The sequence below is a fragment of the Lycorma delicatula genome, chromosome 4 (assembly GCF_047948215.1).
Source record: "Lycorma delicatula isolate Av1 chromosome 4, ASM4794821v1, whole genome shotgun sequence".
Lineage (NCBI taxonomy): Eukaryota > Metazoa > Arthropoda > Insecta > Hemiptera > Fulgoridae > Lycorma > Lycorma delicatula.
In genome coordinates, this window is record NC_134458.1 from 76,462,794 (window position 1) to 76,478,112 (window position 15,319).

General features: G+C 32.2%; 1 protein-coding gene across 1 annotated transcript in view; it reads left to right on the forward strand.

Annotated features, from left to right (window-relative positions):
- Positions 1-15,319, forward strand: part of LOC142322649 (uncharacterized) — a 212,341-nt gene that overhangs the window by 48,539 nt on the left and 148,483 nt on the right. The window contains exons 12-14 of the mRNA XM_075361728.1: positions 779-976; positions 3,459-3,666; positions 9,657-9,825. Coding sequence (XP_075217843.1) covers positions 779-976; positions 3,459-3,666; positions 9,657-9,825 — 575 coding nt within the window. The remainder of the gene's footprint in view (positions 1-778; positions 977-3,458; positions 3,667-9,656; positions 9,826-15,319) is intronic.

Here is a 15,319-nt window from a genome sequence, read left to right on the forward strand (position 1 = left end):
TTTATATCAGAAAAGCTAAACAGTGTAAGTGAACAAAACAGTACATACACCACTGTATATTTATGCAGATTTTTTATTGCCCTTCATGAGTTAGTGTTATGAATTTTGAAAATGTAGTAGTTATGTAGAAAAATTGATTATTTTCAGACAAAAAATTGTGCAAAAATTATTATTATTATTTTATTTATTTGATATTACAAAAATAACACATTGATTCTGAATATGACGATTTGTTCAGTAATATTATTATTTTCACCAGTAAATGTAAAAGATATAAAAAAGATAAAATAATTATAAATTAAAAATTGTTGAAATAAAAAAGCATGCTATTACTGGGTGATAAATAGAGGCAGACTAAAGATGAAATTCGGTCCAAAAGTTGCTAGATAAAAATCAGCCTTCTTAAAATCCTTGTTTCAGGAGATGAAGACAGGAGATGAGTCCAGCGCATTGCACTGAATTGTTCTTGGATAAATATTGTCAGTGATACATTGGAAAAACCAACGTAACAGTTGCCTGGTGGAAGAGAACAATATGCAGTGTTCAAAATTCAAAATGGAGACACACATTCAAAGTTTACCTTGTAACAGATTGTTTACAAAATAAATTTATTCTAAGCATAGTTTAACAAATTGCTATTTTATGTCCATGTTTACATGCTACATGCCCACTTAGGAAAAAAAAATATCAGTCAAATTCCTAACCAAAGCCTTCACCCGTTTTTCTATTTATGTTACCATCTGAATGCATGTTACTTACATACTGCTTTTATTTTTAGATATCAATTGCTGTTGCAAAGAATATGGAAGATTTTGTTAAGACATTAAGTGATCCAAAACTCACCCCTCAAATTGAATTTGAAGCAATGTTTAAACAAGTTCCTGAACATGATGGAATACAAGATACAGCTCATCATTACATATTACACCCGGAAAGAAAGGAATTCTTTGCAAAGTGTCATGGGATTTTAGAGGAGGTAAGATTTTATTTTTTTATTAACATTGTAGGAAACAATAAGATAATTAAAAAAAAAAAAAAAATTTCTATTTGATTTCTTCTCATTGGTTTAAATTAATAATCCCAGTATTTTCCCAACCATAGAAAAAGTATACTCTCTATAATGGCCATTAATACACTCTTGCAAAGTTTGCGACACTCATCAAGGCTCGTGTTGTAACTTATTTCGCACTCGTGCATTAATGGCCATCATTATAGGTTCGTTGCATAATAGATTATTACTTTGTTGAGTTTCATTAGAAGTCAGTCTGTCGTAATATTTACTTTAAAAACTCTTACACCATACCTCAACCTATTATAAAATAACTAAACTGGCTAAACAGCCAATTTTTTAGATAGATTTCATAAGAAAGATCCTGTTGTAATGGGTACCATGATTTGACTTCCAGAAAATTTAGACATATCTTCACATTGATAATTGTCGTAATTTTGCGCTGATCACTTTCAAATTGATACTTAAATATAACGACCCAAAATCTCAGTCGAGTTCATTAATGGGCAAAATCAGACCATAGGGGTGGAAATGATTTTTTTTATTTTTTTAAAATTGCTATAACTTTCTTATTAAATAAAATATTGAATTCATTTAAAGTTTTTACTATTCTTTGGATAAAGGCCTAAAACTTACCCAAGTAAAGTTTTTTGATATCACCAACCATTTACCCAGGGAGTGGAAAAAATGGGGTTTCGAAGATAAAAAAATCATTTCTCCCTTAATAGGCATTATATCGAATCAGTTTAAAGTGGTTGTTAGTCCTCTAAACATTACCTAAAACATTTGTCTGTAACAATTTTTGATATGACCCACTCTTACGGCAAGGGATGACCAAAATATTGCTGGAATTGTAAGAAGAATTATCATATGCTAAACATGTGAAGCTTTTTTCACATGCAACCATTGTTGTATTGAGTAAATTTGAAGTTTTTCTTAACTTTAAGATGGAAATATTTTTTATCTCCTACTTAGCACCAGTGAAATCTTCCTGCACCTTCATGCGTGCCGATAGGGATTGTTTTAATTCGTAATATTTATAATCATAATATGTAGTGATTTTTAACCATACTTCTGGGCCTTGAACCGTTATTTTGAAATCAATTTGTCTCCCCTTCTAAACCTTTTAATCTATGAACTTTCTTAAATTTCTTACCTACTATAATTTTTTTATTTCAAAATAAGAGTACATCAACTCTGGTTGTCTTAAAAAGATGCTCCACTAACCTAGTTCTTCTAATTGCAAGAATCTAAGATAAATCTTTTCCATTTTCTCTTAAAATTCCACAATTCGAAATCAATTCAACAACTTAATTTTTAACTCAAGCATATAAAACGCTTCAAAAGCCTGTATTTTTTCTTTAGTGGCCTCCTTACAACCAATGTTTTACTGTAGAACTGCGATAAACTTTGTATAAATATCTTTATACCTATATCTATGTATAAAATCTTCCGGCATGCCGAAAGGAAATTTTTTACAGCTGAACAGACTAAGTTGAAAAATTTTTTCTTACATATAGAAAATTCTTTCTTTAGTCACAAATTAAAAATAGTAGAGCATACTACAAAAGCACTTGTGTAGAGAAAAAAGTTTTCAAAACTAGCAGTAAGTACAAATAGTTGATTTATAATTTTACATATAATATGTTATGATACAGTGCAATAAAAATATTCATTAATATACCTTTATATACAGATAGCCAGGGTTATCTGTATCCTTAAAATCTGAAGATTCTGAGGATATCCTTCCCTGATAAATCTCAGAGAAGGCTTGTTGAATGTCAGTTGAATTGGCAATTGTGGATTCTTCCACATGTCACAAAATTCAGGAGTTAGTTTCTTTTAAAATTATAAGGCTATTCTTAATTGACTTCCTTGTTTAATTTCTCAAAGAAAAGCAATTTTTGCTTTTTTTTGTTGGTCAAGGCAAAAACTAATGTGCTGTTCCTGTGGTGGGTACGTCTCCTGAAGAATCATCCTTATCTTTTGAGTGATTGTGGGCAGGATGGGAGCTTGGAGAAAGGGCCTTGAGCTGTTCTCTGGGTGGGTTGTTCCTCTATACTGCAGTTCTTCTGTAGTGGGAACATTTTTCCTCACTATCTACCCTTTTCCTTCTCCTTCACCCTTTTCCTACTTTAGATCAGATTTCAATAGGTCCCATGGTGAGGATCAGTGAAACTGGTGTTTCCTTAGTATGAGCTGATGGGGGCCCTTGCCATGGACTTCACGAAACACTCATTTCTCTATGGTGGTTACACAGTGGTTATACACTGGATAGATATACTCATAATTTTGTGGAATGTATCATCAAAGCTCCAGTAAGCAAGACAAATTATTTCAATAAAGTAACATTTTTTATTGTTTTAAATCAATAGCTGGTATATTTCTCTTACATTAGAACAATACTGAAATAAGTGACTAGTAAAAATTAACATGTTTTTTATTTTAGATTTATAATATTGGACAGCAGTTGCCAACTCCTGAGACAATACTGAAGAGAGATTATCCAGAAGTTGCAAGACCAATTGTAGGATATGGAAAACAGATATATATTGCAGTAAGACAAGACACCTCTATTCATCGCAAGTGTCATGGATTATTGGAGCAGACATTAAAGAAATATTATGATGATGTACTGAAATATGTGTCTCTACTCGGTAGGTATTTAATAATTTTTTTCAATTTGTAAAGTAGAGATCCCTTCTAATTTGTACCATGGAACGAAGAAGCAGTCTTCATTCAGTAATCACTGTCAGCAGTTTGTGGTTGTTGGTACTTCAAAAAATATTACTGAAGTCATAGTTTTCTAAAAAATTAATTTTGTAATTATTTTGCCAAAATAAGAGATTAAGCTGATAAAAACAAAATTCGAGTTGTGTTCTGTTCTAAAGTATGTCAGAAGTGTTTTATAAATGATATTAATCAATGAAATAACATTATTAATCTGGCCTAATTTACTAAATTCATTGCTATTACTTATTTTCAGGCTTTTTATATGAAAAATTTTTGTTAAACTATATATATTCCCTTATGATACACCATAAAAATAGTAGACAATAGGACACTTGAATTGCAATAAAAATTCCTATTCTTTATTATTAAGTATTTGTAGAATGCTTAATAAATAAGTAAATATATTAACAAAACAAATAAATAATAAATATGCCTGGACAAACCCAACCCCCCCACATCTGTGCAATAACATCTACGCACACATCCGGGGCGGGCAACAACATGGTACTTCAGTACTCATCGTTCATGTCAGCCAACAGGGCAGTGATTCTGCTCTGGAGCTCCCTGTGGAGTACTGGATTAGTGGTCCCAAGCTGTCCGATCTAGTTGCAATCGTGCTTCTTGGTTTTGCTGTTTGCAGTGGGGGCGGGGGACATGATCGTGGTCTGTTTCGCCAATGCTGGGCATGTGCGAATGGGGAGTGCTCATCCCTCTTCCCGGTTGTGGAGCCGAGTTGAGGGTGGGCTGCTGTGAGCTTGCTATGCCAAAGTCTTGCGCTGCACAGTGTGAATCAGTCACTTCGGCACTTGGGAGGGATTGTCTGATGGATAGGAGTATCGGAGCCCTTCCTGTTACATGGGAGCCCTGGGATGTCGGTATAGAGGGTCAGGTATTACCTGATTTCCCAGCCGGATTGAATTTGTGGGAGGCGGCTGACTGGGGGAACCCAGGAAGGGTCAATCATCCGTGACACACCCAACCTTGTGATCCCTTGTTATCCAGGATCTCTTCACCCAAAACTTGCGACATATTGACTGGCGAAAATGTAGCTTATGGAGACTTCAACATTTACAACTTTCGTGACAGAAGGTCCACATAAAAACCCTCATCTTGAAGAGTCTCTGTCTTTGCAGGCGAAGAGGAGGAAGAATGTTGAGTTCTTAAACACTGAGAAAATGAATTAAACTAAGTTTCGACTGAAGGGCAATGCAAGGATACCAAAATATTTGGTCATCAAAAGGAATGAAGGAGATTTTAGCAAGATAAGTCCTTTTGTAATAGCTAGAGACATCACGTAAGCTGCTAGAGGATTGTTAATTGAAGCCGTCAATGATATACAATCGTCACAGCTGCTGAACATGAAGAAAACTGAAATGTAGATATTGAGGTTTCACCACATTTTACTCTACTCTAAATATGTCGAAGGATGTAGTTGTGAACAGGAAATTTCTGAAATTCACCGAAGAGAAAATCGTCAAGGAACTGAATGAACAAGGAGTTACATCGTGTTAGTGATTCAACACCCAATGTAGTGAAGTTCTACTCCGCGTCGCATGGATTGATATTCAACAAGCCAAAGAGCCCAGAAAATTTAAAGGCTGTCTTTCACAAATTAATGTCTGTCCATTCATCCCGACTCCACTGTGATGCTTTGGATGCCAAAGATTTGGACACACAGTAGCACGTTGCACAAGGATGCAGATCTGTGTTTTTTGGTGAACCGCTTCATCCTGATGACCAGTGCAGGGATCCACCTGTCTGCATCAATTGTCACGGGAACATTCAGCAAGACCAAGAAACTGTCCAATGTATAATGAGGAGGTAGTAACCCAAGAGGTTAAAACAATTCAAAAGTTGAGTTACTTTGAAGCGAAGAGAATCTTAAAAAATAGATCACCAAAAATAATGTTGTATGCACAGGCTGCGTCAACTCCTACAACTTCTTTCAAGTGAAGGATATGATTGCGGAGATAGCACTTATGTGCTGGCAATTATGATTGAAAAGAAAAAAAGAAAATTTAGGAAAAACAAAAATAATGCCCCCAAAAGCATGCAGGCCTTTATGTGTGAGGGTGAGAATTTTAGCCGCCCCAAAAGTGTTAGCAGGGAGTTGCATCGAGTCTCAACTCTGTTGCATTATTGACCACAGCATCTGAGCTGGTATCGTCCGATGTCGATAGCAAAGCATCCTCTGTGCTTTACTGTGGAGGATCAGATGATTCCATTTCTGAGGCCTCAGATACCTTGGAATTTGACATCAAGGTCTTTAGTAAGATGGAAAAGAGAAGAAAAAAGGATGGACTAAGGGAAAACCTAGGTGATAGGACATAAGAACAAGCTTGTTTTTATGTGTTTTTTGACAAATTTTTAATTTTGTGTGACGTTGAAGATGTTTTGAAAACTTTTGATATAAGTGGTTTGTGTGTTATTTAAGTGGCAAGGGCTCTTTACACGCTTGTCAGCTTGTATTTAAAATTTTTTAATATAAGTGTTTTTTTTTTTATTTTTATATAATGGTGAAGTGCTTTTGATAGTTCTGTTAGAAATGGTTTATGTTTTTAAGTGGCGAGGAACCTTTACACCCTTGTCATTTTGCGTTTCTTTTTTGGGGTTTTAATAACCTTTTAACAGTTTTATTTTTGCATGATCTGTTTTTTTAACTATTCTACTGACTATAATGCTAGTGATTTAACGGGGAAAGACACATTTTCTCTCGTTTTTATCCTTTTTTTACGTGGAAAGGGGTTAATGACCACAGTAATCGATGCCTTAAAATCTCAAACAAAAAATAAAAATAATAATAATGAGATGAAGAAGCAAGAATTTAAACCAAAAGTGAAATTTAACAAAATTAGATTATTTTAAATAATACAATAAATTAGTAAAATAATGATATTTAAATTGCTGATTTGTTTAGCTAAAAAATTCAAATTCAAAATGATATTTTTGTGATATACTGTGGTTTAAAGTCAGCTTTATTTTAAGCTAACAATCTTGTGTCTTTAAGTTAAAATTTGGTTAAATCCTTAGGTTAAATATATTCCTATAAGGATTGGAAATTTTGCAGCAACAGTTTTAATTGAAATTGTTGTGGATGACAAATTATCATCAGCATGCTAAATCTCTAATATGTGTTTATTACTTAATGTAATCTAAAAAAAAAATGAATGAAAATTCTGTGAACGTAATACAAGAAAATTTATAACGTTATAAATCATCATATATTTTTAAGATTTAGGATTTGATTTTCCTCTCTTATAACCAAGTTCTAGAAATCAAAGATGTGATCTTTGATTTTAAAACTTTATAACACTTAATAGATTACTTTCATAATAATTCTGTACCTATAAAATGTGTAGTATTGCAGCAAACTTAAATATCTTATGCTAATGCAAAGATGGTAATCCAAACTTCTCCCCCTATGAGCTAAACCATTGATTTTCAAACTTTTTCACTCACCGCCCATATTGAGAATCAAAAGTTTTCTTCTGCCCCCAAAATTTGTAAACTTACCATCTGTTAAAAATAATAATTGTAATTGCTGTTTTTTAAGATGCGCTTTTAAAAACAGCATTGCAATTATTGTTTTTAAACATGGCATATCCTATTTCTGAGTTGTAACTTACATTTTTCTTTACGTTTTAGTTTGAAATATCAAGAAAGCATAATTTTTGCCTTTTTTTAATCAGCCATCACCTTCCTAGACCTCCTGAATGCCCCTAGTTTTATCGACCTCATCCCTGAAGACCTCCAGCGCCCACAAGGAGGTGCTATTGCCCACTTTGAGAACGAATGAGCTTAACCCTCTGACCAATATTCGGTGTTACTGCAGTAGAAGGCTATGGATGATGAGAATATTTAGTGATAAACTTCACACTGATTACAGAATGTTCACTTGCACCACTTCAAAACTTAAAATAAAGTGATAGGTATCTCATTAGGATTGTCTTAATATAAATGTCAGATTTGTAATGAAAGTGGTCTAGTTCTGTACATTTGAAAAAATTAAATTCATTGAAAATAGAGTTCCTCTAACATTTTTTTTTATGTATATATTTAAAAAAGTCATAGAAAATATTTTAGTTCTTATCACTGATCCATGAAGAAATTTTTTTTGTAGTGCCTTGGTTTTTAAAAGATTTTGTAAGATGATTGAATGCTTCAAAAGATGCACACAATTTGATAAGTTTATGCATGAGAAAAAGTTGTGGTTGACAAACAGCTGTCGCAGTTAGTTACTTCAATATTACGTAACTATATAAAGAATGAATTTTGAAGGTTGAAACTATAAATTTGACCTGCAAGAAAAATATAGTGTTATATATTGAAGTTGTATATTAGCCCTTTCAAATATGGACAATTAGCTTTTTATGATATCAGCTTTCCTACAGAGAAATTTAAGTTGTATCCCATAATAATGTATATCTGATCTTTTCATTCTTTTACAAAGATGATTTCTCACTGGTTAATTCCCCTCAAGAAAAACTATTAACACTTCATTTAAAATTTTTAGTTTTTTTTATCATATACCAAATGGCAAATCAGAAATTCTTAAATAATTTCTCAGACAATCAACTATCACGATAGAGCCACCTATATGTTAAGCTAAATCCAGTCACTTCTTTTTCATAGCGAAGTAATAAATTCTATATATAAAAATAAAAATATTTAAATGAAAAGAAAATGAATTTAAATGAATCTCAATCAGGCATGGCATTTTTCATATGCTACAATAATCCATTTCCATGTCCTATGCACAAGCTTCAAGCTTATGTAGCGATATCAAACAAAAAAAAATCTATAAATTTCTTATAAAATAATGGTTGTGCAGGAACTTAGTGAACGTGATTGGGCCAGTCGTATTGCATCTTGTCGCGCTATCCTTGAAAATGTTCCAAACAATGCAGTCGTACTCTCATCTGACGAAGTGCATTTTCATTTATCAGGTTAATATCAATAAGCAAAATTTTCGTTATTGGGCAGAAAAATAATCCTAGACAATTGCATGAGCGACCTCTCCATAGCCAACATGTTACAGTTTGGTGTGCTGTAGCAGACTTTGGAATCATAGGCCTGTATTTTTTTGAGGAGGAAGGGCAAACAGTTACAGTTACATCTCAACGTTATGTACACATGCTAAACAACTTCCTGAAGCCGAAACCGAATGAAATTGGAAATCATGTTGTATGGTATCAACAGGATGGTGCAACCGCTCACACAGCAAGACAATCTATGGAAGTCCTAAGACAAATGTTTCCAGGGCGTTTAATCTCACTGCGAGGTAACATGCCGTGGCCAGCTCGTTCACCCGATCTTGCTGCTTGTGACTTCTTTCATGGGGCTACTTAAAGAGTAAAGTCTACAAAAACAAACTGAGGACAACCGACAAACTCAAAGCTGCTATCCGACACGAAATCGTGGAAATTCCACAAGAGATGACGACGAGAGTAATGCACAATTTCTGAGTGAGGCTTCAGTTGTGTATAGACAATGACGGTTGCCATTTAAATGATATTATTTTTAAGTAACTGAAACTTTAATCATTTAGATATACAATAAATGGCAATGATAATTCTTATTATGGTATAATAAAAGTTTGACTAAAATCTATTATGTATTTTTTTATTAGCCCTTCAAACTGGGGAGTTATTTCTGCCGCTCCCTGTATAATGATATCATTTTTTCTTTAAAACTAGGCAATGAAGATATAACTAGGCCAAAAGCACTCAAAGTGATGTGATATAAGTCTTTAAAAATTTATATTTAAAAAATTTGGTTTGATTTATTATTAAAGAATGAATAGCATTTAATCATTTTTGCTGCCAAAAAGTCATGAGCAAAATGTTGTATTTCATTTCATTCCTTTAAAATATTGACTTTAAAAATATTAGTTTTATTTTCTTTTTATTTGCAGAATATAAGTTTGCCCATGTTACATTTATGGAGCATTCTGAAGAGCTAGAAGAATTCATCAAAGTACATAGCGATTCTTATGAGGATTTGATGAAAAAGTTAGAGTATTATTCTTTTAAGGGTCGTGAAATAAATCGTATGTACAGCTATGTGAACTTTACTTTAGGAAGGTAAGTATAATGCAGGTAGCTTTGTACTATTATTTATTCATTAAATGAAGCTATATAGTTACAGTTCTTGGTATAAATCGCTCACTTAAATAGTTCAAATAAAATGTTTAATCAGATCATCAACTTAATTTAACTATTTCTCTTCCTTTTTATTCTATAAAACAGTTTTGGTATCCTTTACTGATCAATTTTTTGCTGGTGCTGATTTTGTCTTGTAACTTGTTTAACTCATAAACAATACAGAATATAATGGGTCCAGACAGTAATACATCTTATTTTTGCCTCTCTCAGGTTTTGCAACTGAATTACCTGGTTTTTCTGTAATTTCTGGGTTGATTAAATACATTAGTTTATAATAAAAATATTTTTATTCTTTCAATTTGATCTTTGTTGACATTTCCTGTTCCCAATTGAACCCCTTCTACATTCACTGTAAAGGTGTCTAATCATCCCTATCGAAAAGTTTAGTTCCCTCAGTAGCATATAAAAGAAGAAACTTCATATTGAATTCCTTTTGACTCATATTTATCAAATTATGTTACTGTAATAATGATGTATGAATATAAGCATTTTTACTATCAGTTGTTTTTAGCAAATATAGAGACAATATAAATGAAGTTATAATGGTATACTGACAATATTATAAGACAGAAATCAATGTTACCTTAGATTAAACACTGGAAATTCTATATTATCCTTTAATGTTTCATCTTATATATTCAAATCATCTTTCATTTTAAGTATATTAAAAAAAAACACAAATCAGATAAAATTCAAAGTGATTTGCAGAGTAATTGATGAAGTAGTGCCAATTCTTATTGGTTAGATGTCAGCAACATGATTTTAAAAGCATATAAGCATGTCAGGAATGAAATTATCATTAACTGTTAAAGGAAAACTGGCTTCAATAAGCTTGATAAGGGTAATGAAATATTTGCTGAAATGAACTTGTTGTCATACTGTTTCCTTTATTAGTGTGAAAGACGATGTAATTGCTGCTATTGAATCAAGCATAGAAGACAATGTTGATTGTTGACATTCTAGAAAAAGCAATATATAGAAATTAATGAAAGGTAAGAATGTAAGCATGAACAAGACTGCAGCTGAGGTTTCATGTCCAACAAAAACATTGGAAACACTAGTTGGCATACTTCAATGTTAAAGAGAATTCTATGGAGGAAATTATATTTGACTGTATTTAATGCTTAGAGGTTGAAAATAATGGCATCTTGAAAAACAATGTTTTTTTTTGTCATTTAAGTTGTTTAGTGCAACTATTGTACATCTTTATAGCAGTGTAGCTAATTGAAATAAATTTTAATATGAAAATGTGTTTTCTACTAAATTATTATTTAAATTAAAATTTAAATAGTTTATTAATAATTTTTTCTAGTGAATTGAAATTTTTGAAAAACGTGGGTTTAAATAAAATCTTGTAATTAAAATTGATAAGGTAGAAAATGTAGATGAAGAATGGGAGAATGTTAAAAAGGAAATTCTTAAATCAGCAGAAGCAAACTTAGGCGGAACAAAGAGAACTGGTAGAAAACCTTGGATTTCAGACGATATATTGCAGATGATGGATGAACATATAAAATATAAGAATGCTAGTGATGAATAAAGTAAAAGGAGCTATAGACAATTAAGAAATACTATAAACAGGAAGTGCAAACTAGCGAAAGAAGAGTGGATTAAAGAAAAATGTTCAGAAGTGGAAAGTGTATTGAACATTGGTAAAATAGACAGAGCATACAGGAAAGATAAGGAAAATTTTGGGGTACATAAATTAAAATCTAATAATGTGTTAATCAAAGTTGGTACACCGATTTATAATACGAAAGGCAAGTCGATAGGTGGGTGGAATATATTGAAGAGTTATACGAAGGAAATGAATAGAAAATGGTGTTATAGAGGAAGGAACAATACTGAGATCTGAATTTAAGAGAGCATTAAAAGATTTGAATGGCAGGAAGGCTCCTGGAATAGACAGAATGCCTGTAGAATTATTGTGCAGTGCAGGTGAGGAAGCGATTGATAGATTATACAAACTGGTGTGTAATATTTATGAAAAAGGGGAAGTTCCATCAGACTTCAAAAAGAGTGTTGTAATCATGATACCAAAGAAAGCAGGAGCAGATAAACAATTAGCTTAACTAGCCATGCATAAAAAATCTTAACTAGAATTCTGTACAGAAGAATTGAGAGGAGAGTGGAAGAAGTGTTAGAAGAAGACCAGTTTGGTTTCAGGAAAAGTATAGGGACAAGGGAAGCTATTGTAGCGCTCAGATTAATAGTAGAAGGAAGATTAAAGAAAAACAAAATATCATACATGGCATTTATAGACTTAGAAAAGGCATTTGATAACATAGACTGGAATAAAATGTTCAGCATTTTAAAAAATTTAGGGTTCAAGAAGAACAATCGCTAACATTTACAGGAACCAAACAGCAACAGTAATAATTGAAGAACGTAAGAAAGAAGCCGTAATAAGAAAGGGAGTCCAACAAGGATGTTCCCTATCCCCGTTACTTTTTAATCTGTACGTAGAACTAGCAGTTAATGATGTTAAAGAACAATTTAGATCTGGAGTAACAGTACAAGGTGAAAAGATAAAGATGCTATGATTTGCTGATTATATAATAATTCTAGCTGAGAGTATAAAAGATTTAGAAGGAACAATGAACGACATGGATGAAGTCCTACACAAAAACTACTGCATGAAAATAAACAAGAACAAAATGAAAGTAATGAAATGTAGTAGAACTAACGAAGATGGACCACTGAATGTAAAAGTAGGAAGAGAAAAGATTATGGAAGTAGAAGAATTTTGTTATTTGGGAAGTAGAATTACTAAAGATGGACGAAGAAGGAGCAATGTAAAATGCTGAATAGCATAGGCGAAACGAGCCTACAGTCAGAAATATAATTTCTTTACATCAAAAATTAATTTGAAAGTCAGGAAAAGATTTTTGAAAGTATGTGTTTGGAGTGTAGTTTTATATGGAAGTGAAACTTGGACGATCGGAGTACCTGAGAAGAAAATATTAGAAGTTTTTGAAATGCGGTGCTATTGGAGAATGTTAAAAATCAGATGGGTGGATAAAGTGACAAATGAAGAGGTGTTGTGGTAAATCGATGAAGAAAGAAGCATTTGGAAAAATATAGATAAAAGAAGAGACAGACTTATAGGCCACATATTAAGGCATCCTGGAATAGTCGCCTTAATATTGGAGGGAAAGGTAGAAGGGAAAAATTGTGCAGGCAGGCAACTTTTGGAATATGTAAAACAAATTGTTTTACATATACCGAAATGAAATGACTGGGACTAGATAGGGAATCTTGGAGAGCAGCATCAAACCAGTCAAATGACTGAAGACAAAAAAAAAATTAAAAATGTCATTAATTTATAAATTTTTAGTGTTCCCTTTAGTTTTGAATTAGTATAGAATTAATCAACAACTGAACTGTTGATTAATGTCACATTTCATATAGAAAAATCTGTTTTATGTAATAATAGAGTGATAAATATATTATATGAAAATTTCTGAATCATTTTCCCATTTTAAACCTTAGGCACATTTAAATTAAAAAATGTGTTTTTCTATCTTATTCTGTCGAAGTACACATAATTTCCTTTTATTTAAATAAAAAAAAAAAAAAAATTAACTAATATTAATTAGAACTGGAATGTATGGGTAGAATAAAAAAAAAAAATAGTTTCATTGAATTAAAATAATTTTTATTTTGAAATTACAAAAAAGTGATTTTGCCTTATAGAATAACAATTAAAGGAGTTAAAAGGAAGAAGCTGTTTTTTATGACCTGTTTATCGAAAAATGAAAAATTATTATCAAACTTATTAAAAAGAAGTATTAATCAGTATTATTAAGTATAAATAAGTATTAATTACACTGGTCAACAAGTAGCAATAAATGTACTTAATGCAGTTTTTTATCCTGTTTTCAAATATGTATTTGGAATTTCTCCATCACGCACAGTTTATTTGTTAATTTAATTTTTTTAAATATTTTAAAACGTTTTTTCGTTCATTTATCTACTGTCAATTAAAAGCTCCTAGAGCATTGTAAATATGATGGAACCAAATGAGCTAACTCAAAGGGTAGCATTGCTACTGTTGTGCAGGTTCAGATGTGTATAGACATGCACAAACATGATCTAGTGTAGCACACATTCATCAGAGTGATGCCAGTTGTGAGATAGTAGTGAACTAGTAAACATATCATTATTAGTGCTTTGTGTGTCTCAGTTATTGTGTGTTATATATGTACAACTTTATTTCTTATAATTAGACATTAGTTACAAAATGCCTAGTTTGTTTAAATCATCCTAACAATTTTTGTTATGTACGTGGTGGTGAAGTGATGCTCAAGTCCCCAAAGTGAAACCTTACTCCGTTAGTAAAGAAGTGTTTTGAACTTTATTTTGGGTGTAAAGTCGGGGACCAAACAAGGGCTTGGGACTCACATATCTGTTGTTTATTGTGTTCTAGGCTTCTCACTGCATGGAAAAATGGCACACGCCACATGCCATTTGCTATCCCTATGATTTGGAGGGAACACAAAATCATTCTTCTGACTGTTATTTCTTTTTAACAAACATTAAAGGGGTTATGTCAAAATCAAAACATACATACATAGTGGTGTACCCTAACTTGCAATCTGCAATGAGACCAGTTCCACACTGTAAAGAATTGCCCGTACCAAAGCCTCCAGAACATGTGACATTAGATGAAGAGAGCTCAGAGTCTGATGGTAGTAAGGAAGAAAAAGAAACAGATTCTGATGACACAACGTTTCAATGTTTTGTAATGACATCTCTTCTCTTAATGAAGATAATAACTTTGTAATGAACATAACCCAAAAGAATGGCACTTGTTCATTGATTCCTCTAAAGTTAGTTTAAAAGCTGTGCTTCTGCATAGTGGCAATAAATTCCCATCAGTACCTGTGGCTCACTGTACTAGTATGTAAGAAACATATGAAAACTTTAAATTTATATTGGAAAAACTTCAATGTGCAGAGTATGAATGGAATATTTATGGTGATTTGAAGGTAATTGCACTTATTCTTGGTCTGCAGCTTGATTACACAAAGTACTGTTGTTTTTTTGTGTAAGTGTGTTAGTAGGGACAGAAAAAACCATTTCATTAGAAAAGAATGGCCTAAACATGAATCACTCATTCCTGAACAGAAAAATGTGAAATATGACCCATTGTGTAATCCTAAAACTGTGTATCTACCTCTGTTACATATAAAACTAGGATTAATGAAGAATTTTTAACAGGCCATGTACAATACTCCTGGTTCCATGTATTTAAAACAGAAGTTTCCTAAAATTAGTAATGCAAAAATTAAAGAAGGAATATTTGTGGCTTCATAAATACAATCACTAAGGTATGATGGAAAGTTTGAGAAACTATTGAATCCACTGGAGAAATCAGCTTGACAAGCATTAAAAAACATTACTCAGAGTT